General features: G+C 50.2%; 1 protein-coding gene across 12 annotated transcripts in view; it reads left to right on the plus strand.

Annotated features, from left to right (window-relative positions):
- FHAD1 (forkhead associated phosphopeptide binding domain 1) overlaps window positions 1-14,291 on the plus strand; it is a 116,836-nt gene that overhangs the window by 29,836 nt on the left and 72,709 nt on the right. For all 12 annotated transcript variants that reach the window (XR_011650944.1, XR_011650945.1, XR_011650946.1 and 9 more), the window contains exons 4-6: window positions 3,553-3,820; window positions 10,946-11,055; window positions 13,930-14,163. Coding sequence is in view for 7 of the 12 variants with exons in the window: in XM_045190546.2 (XP_045046481.2) it covers window positions 3,553-3,820; window positions 10,946-11,055; window positions 13,930-14,163 (612 nt within the window). In the remaining 5 variants the exon portion in view is untranslated. The remainder of the gene's footprint in view (window positions 1-3,552; window positions 3,821-10,945; window positions 11,056-13,929; window positions 14,164-14,291) is intronic.

Genomic DNA, 14,291 nt, shown 5'->3' on the forward strand with positions numbered 1-14,291 from the left:
ATGGATTGTGACCTCTTGAGTAAGTCACTGACTGACCTGCGTGTGTTCAAGCTGCTGTAAATTCAGCAGTGGGTGTGGTCCCGGTTGACCCGGGGGCCTGACAACCTGCTGTTTCATAGACAGTGCAGAAGAAATCGGGAATATAACACTTGCTCCCTCAAAAACAAAACATAAAATCCAGCCCCGCAATATACCACAGATAACAGAAGGGGGGAAAGAGAAAAGAAAGGGCATTAGCATGCTTTTTTTTTTTACTTTATTTTTGTTGTTGACACTCCTACAGATGTCCCCATTCCCCTCCTCTTTGCCCGCCTCCCCCCAGCCGCCACGCCCCTTCCCTCTGGCCACCACCACACCGTTGTCTGTGTCCGCAGTCAAGCATGTGTGTTCTCTGGCTGACCCTTCCCCTTCTTTCACCCAGTTCCCCCTCCCCTCTTCCCTCCGACGGCTGTCAGTCTGTTCCATTTTAACTCAAGTTTCTAAAAAACAGGCTTGTTCATGACTGACCTCAACCCCAGGCTCCATCAACACCCTAACGTGAGCACAGCCCAGAGATAGCTTGCCACGTGACTCTTGTTTTCTCTTCCTCCTCCCTGTTTCCTTGTAGTCCCCAGCAGTAATGTCTGAGGAAACCTTGACCTTGCTTGCCTATGACAGAGTAGGCCTGCTGACTAAACGTAACCAAGTTTAACCTTCCAACTAAAGCCAGCCTCAATCAACAAGCTGTAGAGGAAAAGACAACTTTATTTTTAGTTTTTGAAACCAAATTAGCCATGGGAGTCTCTGCAGCATTTACACATTCTCGGTGCCTTCCCCTTGAGGGACCCTGTGGTTAGAGTTCTGGGTGCTACTGGCCAAGCGACCCACTCTAGCCAGCCTCACCCGGCCGAGCAGTTCACGGTAGAACGCGAGCCAGAGCTCAAAACCAGCCTCCTTATTGGCTTCCCCTTGTTCACAGCAGTCCATCCCCAGTAGCCCAGGGTGGGAAACACCCCGAGTGTGGAGGGATGCTGAATGGATAGAATACACAGAATGTGGTACATGCACACAACGGAGTGTTGTTCAGCCTTAGAAACAAATTCTGACACAGGTTACACCATGGACGAACCTTGAGGACATTGTGCATTGTCACCGACGGACAAATACTATGTAAGTCCACGCATCTGAGGCACCTGGAGTAGTCAAGTCCGTGGAGACAGGCTGGTAGAATGGTGATTACCAGGAGCTGCGGGAGGGGAGATGGGAGTCGTCTAGTGGGGATCGAGTTTCAATTTTGCAAGATGAAAACATTCTGGAGACCTGTTGTACAGCACTACTGAACTACATACAGTACTTAAAAATGGCTAAAATGCTAAGCATACTATATATCATTTACCACAGCAAACAGCTTCCCTCTCTACGTGTCTCGGCTCCACTCCCTCAGGCTGGTTACATTCTCAAGTCCCTCAAGGTCACTCCAGATCCTGGTATCCAGCCAAGTCTCTCTGGGTCTCCGTGGCTCTCATTGGATCCCATGCTCCACTGCTGACCCAATCACTATGGCCAGAGAATGTGATTGGCTGATTGCTTAGCCCCACCCACAACAATGAGTTGAAAGAGGGAGGGTGGTTCCCCAGAATCTACCAAGAGCTGAGTGGGTACCACTGGCCTGTCCCTACACAAGTGGAGAACTTGAGGCATGTGACATGACCGCTCCCTTTAGCGCCTTTGCAGTTAGTTGAGGATGAAGCACATTTACCTGAGTGCCCAGCATGACGGAATTCCTCCACCCTACCAGTAGTCTCCAGGTTTGTTTTCTAGCAGGCTGGGGTGAAACACATTAGATAGAATTTGCCCCTTATCACCTCCAGCCCGTTCATTCAATAAATCTTTACCAAACCAATGGGAAAAGGTTGTGGGAATGATTGAGGCAAGACAGCCCCAGAGGAGGGGTAGGGAGGGGCAGGATGGATGGAGAAGGCCAGGAGCAGCGTCTGAGAGTCAAGGAGGGAAGAAAGCACAGGCAGAGAGCCTGCGATGTTAACATGGAGAGAAACTCAAAACTGCAGGGAGGTCGCAGACTTCTGGAACACCGCCAAGTCCACTCCTGAGACATTTCAAGTGGGCCAGTGTCACCGTGAGGGCTGGGACAGACGTCCCCAGGCAGCTGGAGCTTGATTTCCCTCAGCTCTATTCCCAAATCTCTCCAAAAGGGTCTTCAGGGGGAACCTAAAGGATTCTTGAGTTGCCTGAGAAAGAGTGTCACTAAGGGACTGGTCAGGAGCCGGAGTGAGTGGAGGTCCTCTCCAGGAAGGCACAGGAAGCCCTGTCCACCGTGCAGGCGCTCTCTCCCATTTCTTGCCGTGCGCCTCTGAGCTCCTATTCTCTCTCATCTACAGAAGGAGAGACGCAACCCTGGGGAGAATTGCTGGATGGCCCTACATAGGCAGCAAGCCTTGGAACCTAGCTTCTGACTCGAAACTGTGTTTTTTCTGCTAAGAGGATTGGGAGAGAGAGAGGAGGGGAGAGAAAGGGACAGGGACAGAGGCAAGAGAGACGAAGAGAAAAAGGAGAGAAATGGAGACAGAGAGAGAGGTCATCAGACCTTGACCCCCATTCCGTCTCTAAGCCTCACAGTAAAACAGAGATAAGAAGACCTGCCCTGTCCTATTGTGAGGAATAGATAGTAAAGTGCAATAAATGGTAATAAATGACAGCGATCACTGATGTTATTGTTTAACCACTAGACTCAGAGAAACCACCACTAAGTGTTAAAGCAAGACAAAAGCCAGGTGTCAGCACCTCTCACTTGGTTAGATGGCTTGTGATGTGCTCTCCATCCTAAGTAACTACAGACATTCCCCCCAGGGTCAGACCAAGAGAGCTCCCCTGGCTAGATACTTATGGAGCATCTGCCAAGAATCAGAAGTGGTGGGTGTTGAGGATCAAAGGTGAGGAGACAGTCGGGGTCCCTGCCGGTCCAGAGCTCTCGGCTCCGGGGGATGGGTGGATTAGAGGTGCCGGAGACACAGGCAGTGTGGTCGGAAGGAAGGCGGGCTGTGGGGTCCCGGCGAGCTGGGCTGCAGCTCAGGGCTCTGCTCATTCATGTTTCCATCCGGCACCTGAGGGCCTGTTTGTGCCTGCCAGGTGTTTGTTCTGGGTGCTGAGGATACACGGTGAGCAAGATGCACCGAAAGGCCTTATCCTCCTACAGGTGACATTCTGCCAGCTCAGCAGCTCATGAGCAATTCTAGGAGCATGGGAAGGTCACCAGGTCTTGCTTGGCCTGAGTCTCTTCACAGAGGTCAGGTGAATTACATGAGGTCATTCACAGGAGCCTCTTGGCAAGGTACCTGTCACGGAGGCCACACCCAATAAATGTGGTGCAGTGGTGTGCAGCGTGACCCACAGTGGGGGCCACTGTCCCAGACCTGGGGAGAGTCAGGCAGGGCTTCCTGGGGGAAGCGGCTTCTAAGCTGAGACCCAGGGCTGCAATTATGTGGCTGGGACGTAGGGGTGGAGACCACCCCAGCTGATTGCAAACCCCCCTGACCTTCTTGTCTACCCTTGCAGGTCTCCTTCCCATGGGTGAGGGGTCCAGCACCTTGGCCAAGGCCACAGCCACCTCAGGCCACACAGCAGCCGAACCAGTCACCCTTGCCGCCACAGATGCCCTTCCACCCTGGCATCCGGCCAGCCCCAGTGCAGAAGAGCTGGTCCCAGGGCTTTCCCAGGCCCACCCGGGCCCCACCCGCCTCCCACAAGCGGCCAGTGAGTGCTGGCGGGAAGATGTTCTCCTTCGTGGTGGACAGCGCCTACCCATCGCCCATCATCAAGCAAGGTATTCGCGGGCGCTTCCACTGGTGGCTTGGGGAAGGGCTTCCAGCCTTGGGAGGGGTCTGGCTGTTTGCTTATCTTCTCTGATTCTAAAGTAGGACATGGTCAGTTGTGAAAAAACGGTAAGAAAACAGTCCCCCGACTCCCCCTGTGGACTTTTGGGTGCAGATCCCTGCAGGCTTTGTGCTCTGCCCATATGCACACTTCGGTCCCTCTGTGGGTGTGCGTGTGTGTCCATACAAGTGAGTGTGTGGCAGGATGTAAATTTATACACTTTGACTCAGAGGGGCAGAAATACCCTTGCCTGAGGAGGTTTTCAATATTTTATCACCATTTTACAGGTGAGAGGAGCTGGGGCTTGTGGAGGAAAATTCCTTCCCCAGAGGGGACAAATTCAATCTAACCTAATGTTTTTCCGTCAGATTTAAGGCGGGTTGTGCTAGTGACTGTCAGTCACAGCCTGGTCACTTTGGGGACCCACAGCCTTCAAGGTCCCTTCCCCCATGCCCTCCCCCTGGAGGGCCTCATGGCATCTGGGGACGAGGCCCTCTGTGTGTCACTGTCCCTTGGCCTCACCAGCATCACTGGCGGAGTAGCTGGGTCAGCTTAGTCCCTGGCATGGTTCCCAGGTTTCCTCCATGGCTCCTGGGGTCGAGGTCCCATCCTCTGTCTCTCAGTCCCGGCCCTGGACCCCTGTGAGTCCCCAGGTCACTCGGGGACATTCACCTTGTCACGTTCCTCAGCCATGCAAATAGTGGTTATTTCTGTGAAATACACAAGTGAAGAAGTAAATGACATGTATCTCTATACTTTACATCATCCTCATCGTCGTCATCATCAGACGAACCCTCAGGTACCGGCCACTCAAGTCAAGGAGTTACTCAGCCATTTGCCCCTAACACTTGAATGTGAAAATTTCCAAACATAGAGCAAAGTAAAAAGAGTTTTTCAGAGAAGCCCATCTAACTCTACCATTCACATGTTTCTGTACCCTTCATCACATCTGTCTGTCCATTTTTTCTATTCAGTCTTTAATTCTTCTTATTTTTTGATACTTTTCAAAATAAATTGCACACATCTGTAGTCTTCTCCCTAAATGTTTGAGCATATTACCGTTAACTAGAGTTCAATAGTTTTGGGGTTTTTATGTAAAATTAGTATGCAACATATATTACTTATCAATTGCTGCATAAAAATTCTCCCAAAATGTAACAGCCTAAAATTAAAAAAAAGTCTTATATTGTGGGAGGAACTCCAGCCCGCAGAATCCTCCCGTCCACCTCCGATGGTAAGTTAAGTCGTCCCGGACACAATCTTGCTGTTCCAGCAGGAAAGGGGGTGGCGGTTCCCTCTAGTGGAGAACGCCCCGAGCCCTTCTCCCAAATGGCTTTCATCGGGAATGGTATGTGTAGGTGTACACAGCATGCGTGCATAGCTCATCCATCAATGTCAAAAAGGCTACAGTCATACAAAAACAGGCATTATCTATAGATAACAATTGAAGGAACACAGAGATTTGTCATAGGTCAGGACTGTTCGCCATGCTGACGTCAAAGGGTCTTTAAGACGTGTTTCATGAAACAAGGAGTTTACTCCTTATGCCTTGAACTTAAGCATTGGGTTTATATCACCAGGGCTATACAAAACAAAGCAGAGCAAGCTTCAAAGGATACAATGTATTTATCAGGCCGGATTCGCGTGGGAACCCTCGGTGTTAGAGTCTGGTCTTGTCTGCCACCTGCACTACCTGCTTTTCCAGGGAGACTTACTGGTCTCTTTCAGGGCTTGCTCTGGGGGGGGCTACAGTCTCGGAAACCACACAGAGTGGTCCCCAACATTATATAGTTTCTGTAGGTCAGGAATTTGGGAACATCTTAGGGGGAGGGCTGTGCCACATGGTCTCTCGTAAGTTTGCAGTCAAGCTGTAGGCCCGGGCTGCAGTCATCTGAAGGCTTGTCTGGGCAGGAGAATCGGCTTCCAAGATAGAGCACTCACACAGCTGTCAGCAGGAGACCTGGGTCTCTCACCACGTGGACCTCTCCGGAAAGCTGCCCGAGTGTCCTCGTGACCCGGCACTTGGCTCCCCGAGCAAGTGACCCAAGAGAGCAAGACGGAAACTGCAACATCTCGTGAGCAAGCCTCAGAAGTCACTCTCTGTCACTTCTGCAAATCCTATGGGTTACGCAGTCAGCTGTACCCGGTGTGGGAGAAGATGACGCATGGGCCTGGATACCAGGAGGCAGTCATCTTGGAGGCTGGCTACCACACTCTGCCCTCTGGTCCTCAGCGATTCACCCCCATCCCAGCCCCTCCCAAGGCCCTCAAAAGTCTCACCTCATGACAGCACCAGCTCAAATTCCAGAATCTCATCTAAATCAAGTCCAGGTACAGATGGGGCTCATGGGTGTCGTTTCTGAAGTTCAGCTCAAATACCGTTCCTGGCAACCTGAAGACCTGTGAACCAGAGACGAGCGGTCAGTCCCGCACACCCAGCATGCCCTGGAGGGACAGACATGGCTGAGGGCCACAGATGCTCCTCTTGCTCCAAAAGGAGAAAACCAGAAAACACGCGGGAGTCACTGGCCCAAAGCAGTTCTGAAATCCAGCCAGAAAAATGTTAGCAGTCTCTAGATAAGGCCTCAGCTGCTCTCGCCCAGAAGTGACTGGCCACGGCTCGTGGCTCTCCACTCTGGTCCCCTAGTTCCGCCCTCGGAGTCGCCCTGCCTTTTCCATGAAAGGTGTCACATGTCCCGCAGCTGCACAGGGTTATCACCTGCTTCCCACCTGCAGGAACCTGGGAGTCCAGAAGCTTCTTTTACTTTCGTGAGTCTGTCTCTGTCAGTCCAAGTTGGCAGTGGCTCCTTTTGGGGTTCATCCCATTAGGCAAAAGCCACGCCCACATATTTCTTCTGAATTCTTTTTCCACCATGGATTAGATATTCCTGTCCTAGAATCTCAAATAAACAGGATCATGTAGTATGTGTTCTTTTTTGAAAGGCTTTTTCACTCAATACGATATTTTTGAGATTCATTCTTTTTTTTTTTTCTCTCCATGTTTGGAGTCTGTTCCTTTTTATTTTGATCCTTTTTAGTTTGTTCTTTTATTTGTTCCTGTTATATGAACCTATAGAGAGGGTTTTAAATCCGTTCTTTTATTGTGGGGCTCATGAGCTCTTTTTTTTTTCTTTCTTTCCTATTTTTACTCAGCCATTTTAATTTTTCCACTGCAGCCAGTGGATTTCGCCACCTGTTTCTCCAGCGCCGTGTTGAACCTGGGGCTTCCCTATGGGGTGAACATTCCCTCCAGGAAGAGAAAGAGTCCTACAGCTTAGAGCCCTCACATCTGCCTGGGCTTTATTACCACAGCCTCTCCCTGTCTCATCTGTCTCCAAACTTTCACCCTCGTTCCCCTGACTCTCTGCCCTACCCCCAGAGAAGGGCTTTCTTCTTTGCATGGTGGAAATTCCCCCGTGTCAGACTCTGGGTTTCTCTACTCCATGCTTTGGAGCAAACTCTACATCCCAGTCCTCCAAGCTGGCTCTTGATTTTAAAAAACTCCTATGTTTTTAGGGTTCTAAGAAAACCCTTGCCTCTGTTAACAAAGCTTGGTTCTTTGCCCTGGCCATTGTGGCTCGGTTGGTTGGAGCATTGTTCTGCACACCAAAAGGTTGTGGGTTTGATTCCCAGTCAAGGCGCATACCTAGGTTGCAGGCTCAGTCTCTGATTGGAGTGCATACAGGAGGCAACCAAAGATGTTTCTCTCTTACATCAATGTCTCTCTCTCTCTCTCCCCCCCCACCTCTTTCCCCTCTCACTAAAAAAATCAGCAAACATATTCTCATGTGAGGATTAAAAAAATTAAAATATCTTAATATTTTTTGTCTTAGTTACATGTTGAAATAATATTTTTATATATTGCATTAAATAAAATATATCATTAAAATTCATTTCATCTCTTCTTTGTACCTTTTTTATGTGACTCCTGGAAAAATTAAAATCACATGATGTAGCTGGCATTTTCCTGCCAAACAGTGCTGCTCTCCTTAGTTAGGACCCAGCCGCTTGGGGCCCCAGAGAGGCAGGTGGGGGGAGAGAGCTTCCAATACATGTCTTCTGATCGAGGAGTTAGCTGGGGAAGTGCAGGGGGAGCATGGGCGGCTGCTGGGACAGGTCCAGGAAGCCCTTTGGTGGCCCCCTTACTCTATTCAGCACTTGCCCCTCCTGCCACCCGAGAGGCAGCTGTCTCCAGAGACTGGGGAGGGAGACAGAAGGAGAGCAGTGTTTGCCAAAAGAGCGAGGGAGTCACCATCTTGGTTTTCTGGACCCCAGATTCACTCCCCACTCACGCTCCCACTCCACTCCAACAAGTGGAGAATGCTGAGCAAATGTGGAGCCATGTTCTTGGGGCGGGGTGAGCAGCCTGCTTGCCTCTGACATGGGAGCGGCTTCTTCCCCGAGTGCTGCCGGAGTTGCAGGCCCCTGCCATGGCGGGTATGCAGGCGGGGCGCTTGCTCTTCTCCACCATTTCTAGCAGACCATCTCATCCCCCTCTTCCCAGGACTCTCCCAGCGTTGGTGCTGAAAGTCCCCCATCGCAGGAAACCCCTCAGCCCTGGGGGGTTTTTGCAATTAATTCATCGGTTCACTGCACTGGGGGGCCTGCTACTGCTGTGACAGTTGTGTGCCGGGGTTCCGGACGCAGACCGTCCGGGTCAGACCCTGACTGTGCCCCTTACCGTCAGCTGGGTAGCCTTAGTCAACGTGTCTGCACCTGGCCTCCCAGTGTCCCTGGGGGGGCTGGTGACAGTACCTGCCACCCTGCGTTGTTGTGAGCGCCAGCATTTACACTACGAAAGCACTGGGGCCGACGAGCCTCCCTTGAGTTGCTAGTTTTGAGTGTGGGCCAGGCACTGCACTTCTGTTCTCAATACTCCTGGGCACCTTCCTCCTCCAATACGTACAAAACAGAATGGAGCCGGGGGGGGGGGGAACACCTCCTCTGGCTGTGTGAGCTTGGGCGAGGCTCTCTCTCTCTCTCTCTGCCCCAGTTTGCACATCTGTAAGATGGGATTAGTAAACTCATTTTAAGGGCCACAAACTGAGACATGGTCCCCGACCACAGAGTCAGGGAGACATTCACAAAATCATCCCGTAACGTCTATAAAGTGACAGCTCTAGGCAGGAGAGTCCCCAGTGCCCCGAGAGCTCACGGCTGTCGGACCTGACTTAGTTGGGGGATCAGGAAGGTGGTTCCAGAGGCAGTGACACTGAAGCTGAGTGCTGAAAGGCTAGTGACATTCACTGAGTGCCGGGGGAGTGGGGGGGACCATGTGGCAGAGACTTTGAGTGGCGTGTGATGGGAGGGATGGGGCGAGTTCAAGGGGATGGTCAGTGTGGCTGAAGGGCGCGCTCCTGGAGGAACATGGCTTGAGACCAGGTTAAAAGAGCAATACGAAGTGACAGCCACTGTCAGACAGGGAGGGGACGTGACCCAAGGCCCAGCTGCCCCAGATGGTGTCTGACTTTGGATACATTTGCCCCCCAGGGAAAGCACATTGGCCATAACTGAGAAGGGTCTCCTTGTCTCAACCTGGAGGGGAATCATTGGCTCTAAAATGCATTAAGTAAAAAGTATACAATCAAGATGAATAAAGGACTGAATAAATGTCCACAAATGCGATGGTGCGTACTTCATTAATGGTTCGTGTTAATGCTCATTAATGCTTCGTTACCCTAGAAAGCAATTGGTTTGGTTTCTCACTTCACAAAAAGACGAGCACCCATAAATCACAGTCAGTTGGAAATTTAAAATACAGCGCTCAGAGCCAAGGGGCTCAAAAGCAGAAGTACAGAGAACCTTTCAAAAGTTTCTACACCAAAAAAACTTCATTCGGCGTCGATGTGAATGTACTGGGATGTATTTGCTGTGAGGTAAGTTGGGGCCTCCAAACACAATGATGCCAGAGCCCCTGGAGGTCATTTAGACAGCCCCTGTAATATTGGGGGTAAACTTTTTTAAAAAACAGGAAGCCCTGGCCGGTGTGGCTCAGGTGGTTGGAGCGTCGTCATCCTGTAAACCGAAAGGTCATGGGATCGAGTCCGGGTCAGGACACATGCCAAGGTTGCAGTATCCATTCCCGGTCAGAGCGTGTATGAGAGGCAACCAATGGACGTTTCTCTCTCACGTCAATGTTTCGCCCCCTCTCTTCCACTCCCTTTTCCTGTCTCTAAGATCAATAAGACTGTCCTGGAGTGAGGATAAAAAAATCAGAAAAACCAAGTATCTATCGAGTAGATTCCAGTTAAATACGTTTAGGACCATCGGTACAAGGACCACAATGCCACCGTTAAAAGAATGCAGCGTGCCTATCGATACTGACAGTGGGAAGGTATCTTTGATACATCGTCAAGTGAAAAAGCAAGCTGGAGAAAAATCTCTGCAACATAACACACTTTTAGGTTTTGTTGCAATAAAAATAGCTAACATTTCATGCTAAATGCTAGATCAAGGGCAGGAAACTTTTTCTGTGAAGAGCCAGAGAGTCACTATTTCAGGCTTCGTGGGCGATACGGTCTCCGTCACTACTGTTCAACTCTGCCATTGTAGCTGGGTTCAGCCACAGACAATATGCCAATGAGTAACTGTGACTGCGTTCCAATAAAACTTTATTTGCAAAAACAGGCAGAGGGCCAGATTTATCCCTAGGCCCATAGTTTGCCAACCCCTCCTCTACCTCATCATTTCATTTAATCCTCAAATAGCCCTTTATGAATGAAGCTGTTAGCATCCCTAATTGTATATATGGAAACTAAGGATTAGAGAGGGTAAATGACCTGCCCAGGTCATCAGCTCTGACGCGGCACAGAAGAAAGTGTGGAGAGAGACACATCTGAGTGGACCGGCACAGTTAACACTGGGAAGGAGGAATGAGGCGGCTCTTCCCCTTCTAACATGTCTGTAATGCTTACGTCCATTGTTTTTCAACGAACAGATACACTACTTCGTCACTTGTTAATCACATAACACATAGGCCTCAGGGGAAAATGAACGTGAAGGTTAATCGGAAAAGATTCCTTAAGACCTTAGGGAACTCACGCTCTCCCCATGCTCTCTGTTGATCTTGCGTTAGTGTGGACCAGCGCCGAGGAAGTGGCGGAACAGCCGGTGGCCGGGGGCCTTCCTGGGGCAGCACCTTCCGTGGAGGTTTATGTGGACCAGGACCTGGGCCAGCAGGACAAGGTGAGGGTCTCAGGGGAAGGACAGAGCTGCAGCAGCAAGCAGGACTGTGGAGGGACCGCCACTGCCTCTCGTTCTAGAAGTGCTCTTTTTTACTGCCTCCAAGAAACCACCTCTTTCTCCCAGGACATCAACCAAAACTTTGGGAACTGCTCGTTTTATCCCAAGGGTCAACATCTGCAGCCACAATGTGTTGAGCACCTACTGTGTGCTGGACCGTGTCCTGTGCACTCAACATGCAATTAACTCGTAAATCTTCACCATCTTCAAAATAGATTTTTTTCACCCTCACTTTACAGATGAGGGAACTGGTGCTCAGAGAGGTTAAGTAGTTTGCCCAAGGTTGCACAGTGTGAGGGGCAGTGTTGGAATTCAAACCTAGTAACTGGTCAGCCACGAGGGATGGACAGTGGTGGGAAAACACGTTTCCTGGCAGGAAGGGGTGAGCACTGAGGTCCGAGAGGACTGAGTGGGAAGAGAGAGCCAGAGAGGTTTAGTGTGTGAAATAGGATCAGAAGCCAGAACAGGCGAATCCAAGCAATCCTGGGAAGAGTCCAGGTTGATTTCTCCCCTAGATACAACCTGACCGTGATCTAAAAGAAGCAGTGGTGAGATGTCTTACTTTCCTGAAGGCCCAGGGCCTGAGCCGCAGCCCTGCTCGGAGTCTGTGAAGAGGGGAACCTCCAGGGGTTCTGGTGACACAGACATAGGAGGTTCTTGCACAGGTGCCCTGGGGCGAGACTTTGAGAAATGTGGCAGTAAGGTGAGAAGCCAGGCTTAGATGCCGAGTCAGTTGCCTACTGCTGTATAACAAGCCGCGCTAGCACCTAGTGCCTTAGAACAGCACTTTATTATTTCCCAGGTTGGCCTGGAATGTTCTTCTGCCCCCTGGCCTCGCTCATGGAACTGCGGTCAGCCGGTGGCCTGTTAAGAACTTGCAGAGAGATTGCCTGACCTCAGTTGTTCAAAGCAAGTCACAGGGCCAGCCCAGATGCAGAGGGTGGGGGAAAGAGACTCCACCTCTGGAGGGCAAAAGCTGCAAAGCATTCGTAGCCATTTTTCAATCCACTCCAGCTGTTAAACTGGAAATATAACATAACCACACTTACGTTTTTTTCTATGTATGACCATTTATGCCCTGACTTGCCAGGACTCCTTCAAGTACAAGTGACAATGAACAAATTAGCTTAAGCCAAAAAACATAAAAGCCCTTATTGGCTCCTCTTATTGGGAAATGTAAAGGCCTCAAGCTTCAGGCATGGCTAGATCCAGGGGCTAAATGATGTCATCAGAACAGTCTCCACTACCAACCTCTCCCCTGTCGCCCTCAGAGTTTGGCTTTCAACAGCAGGCAGGCTTCCTGTGCTAGAAAAGACAAACTCAAGCAACTGAGACTATCCATTTAAAGTTTATGACCCAAAAGGAGTCACATCCTTTCCCTCTGTAATTGACAAGTGACATCTCCGAGAAAACTCTGATCGACCCCCTGAGTCACGTGCACATAAGGAGGTGGGACAGGAAGGAGCAGGGCTCAGAATTTCCAGCCTTACCAAAACCGCATGGAAGGAGGAGCTCTCCCTCGAGGAAGGGCGGGGTCCTCCCTAGAAAGCCAGAAGCCACAGCTGGACACCACACCCCGCAGGCTTCCTTATACTCCAGCGCCCAGCACAGGGCCTGGCACACAGTAGCTGCTCAATAAATGTTTGTTACATGAATGATGAATAAGCACCTGGCTGACAGGGAGCCTTCAGGTGCCTTATCATGGGGCAGAACAAGGGAGGCTGCCCAGGAGCACAGAACGTATGATGCGTCCCTTGGCATCTTGCCACGAGAGACCCAAAGAAAGACCCTCGGCTGCAGTGGGCAGTGCCACACAGGCTCCCCCGTGACCCTGTCCTTCCCGGGTCAGGGAGCTGAAAGACTGCGTGGCTGCTCAGACAGCTGCCCGTCCAGGAAATGGCAATGAGCTGGCCCGGAAATTGCCCACTTACCTCCTTCCAAACAACGGAAAATTGTTGGAAGAGCAGGAATTCCTTTAAAAACAGAAATTCTATAGCTGTGTTTGAAAATGCATCTGGGAATTTTTTTTTTCAGTCTTTAGGACATTTTATTGATGACTTCCGGTGGCAAGTTTTGGGGACTTTTTTTCCTTTGGGGAAAAACCTCACAAGTTCTTTGGCTGCAAAACTTTTTCTTTCAGAGAGAGGGAGGACTGGGTTAATTATACTTGTGGGTAAAGGCGGCCGGCGATTTTTTTTCCACCCAGAGTACACGAGCCCCCATAAATAAATCACCATTCCTGCCTCATTTACCTTCCAGATCAAGTTTCCTGAATAAATTTTTACGTGAATAACCAAAAGAGGCAGGGAATACCAGGCGAGTGGAAAGAGACAGGAAATATTTCAGAATATATTAAGTTTTTTGAAGTGAAAAAATAGCCTTCATTATAAGCAGAATGTGGTCAAATAGAATGTCATTTTTCTAATTACCTCCCCTAGGTCCCCAGTGTACTGGGCTGAATATAATAAATTTTAAAAATATATGATAAGTAAACTTTCCAGCAACAGAAGTTCCCCCACAGGACGGTGTTCTCAGTATGAAAGTATAAGTTTCAGGAGAAAGGAAAGTTTTAGTACCTGTGAGGCATAAAGCATTCATTCACAGGAGTCCAGACACAAGGAGATCATTTTAACCAAACTCTTGTCTCCATGAGGTTTTCCAAGTGACAGAGAGAGCCTTGAATGCCTGCCTCCCCTCTCCCCCACCTGCCCTCGCTTTCCAAAAAGAATGACACCCCTCTTCATGTGCATGTTTGGATGGGCTTCGCCTTGCCCGCAGGCGCACACCTAGTAAACTTCCCGCCTGGCCTCCCTGCAGGATGAAATAATTCTGCTGCTGGGAAAAGAAATCACCCGTCTCTCGGATTTTGAACTCGAATCCAAGTACAAAGACGCCGTGATCATAAACCTGCAGAATGAATTGGCCAGCCTGAGTCAGAAGCTGTTGGATGCAACCACCTCCAGGAGCGAGCGGGTGACCGCGCAGAAGTTTCCAGGTCCAGATGAAGACGTCAACGACCCACAGAGAGAGATCCAGAACCTGAAAAACGAGGTAGGACTCTGAGACAAGTTGACCGAGGCCTTGGAGTGATGACACAGGGTGACAGGTCTCAGGCGGAGCCCAAGGAACACGGGGGAGGGAGGCGAGGTGGGAAGCCACCCAGCCAGCCAGAAAGGGGT

This window comes from Desmodus rotundus, chromosome 3 (assembly GCF_022682495.2).
Source record: "Desmodus rotundus isolate HL8 chromosome 3, HLdesRot8A.1, whole genome shotgun sequence".
Lineage (NCBI taxonomy): Eukaryota > Metazoa > Chordata > Mammalia > Chiroptera > Phyllostomidae > Desmodus > Desmodus rotundus.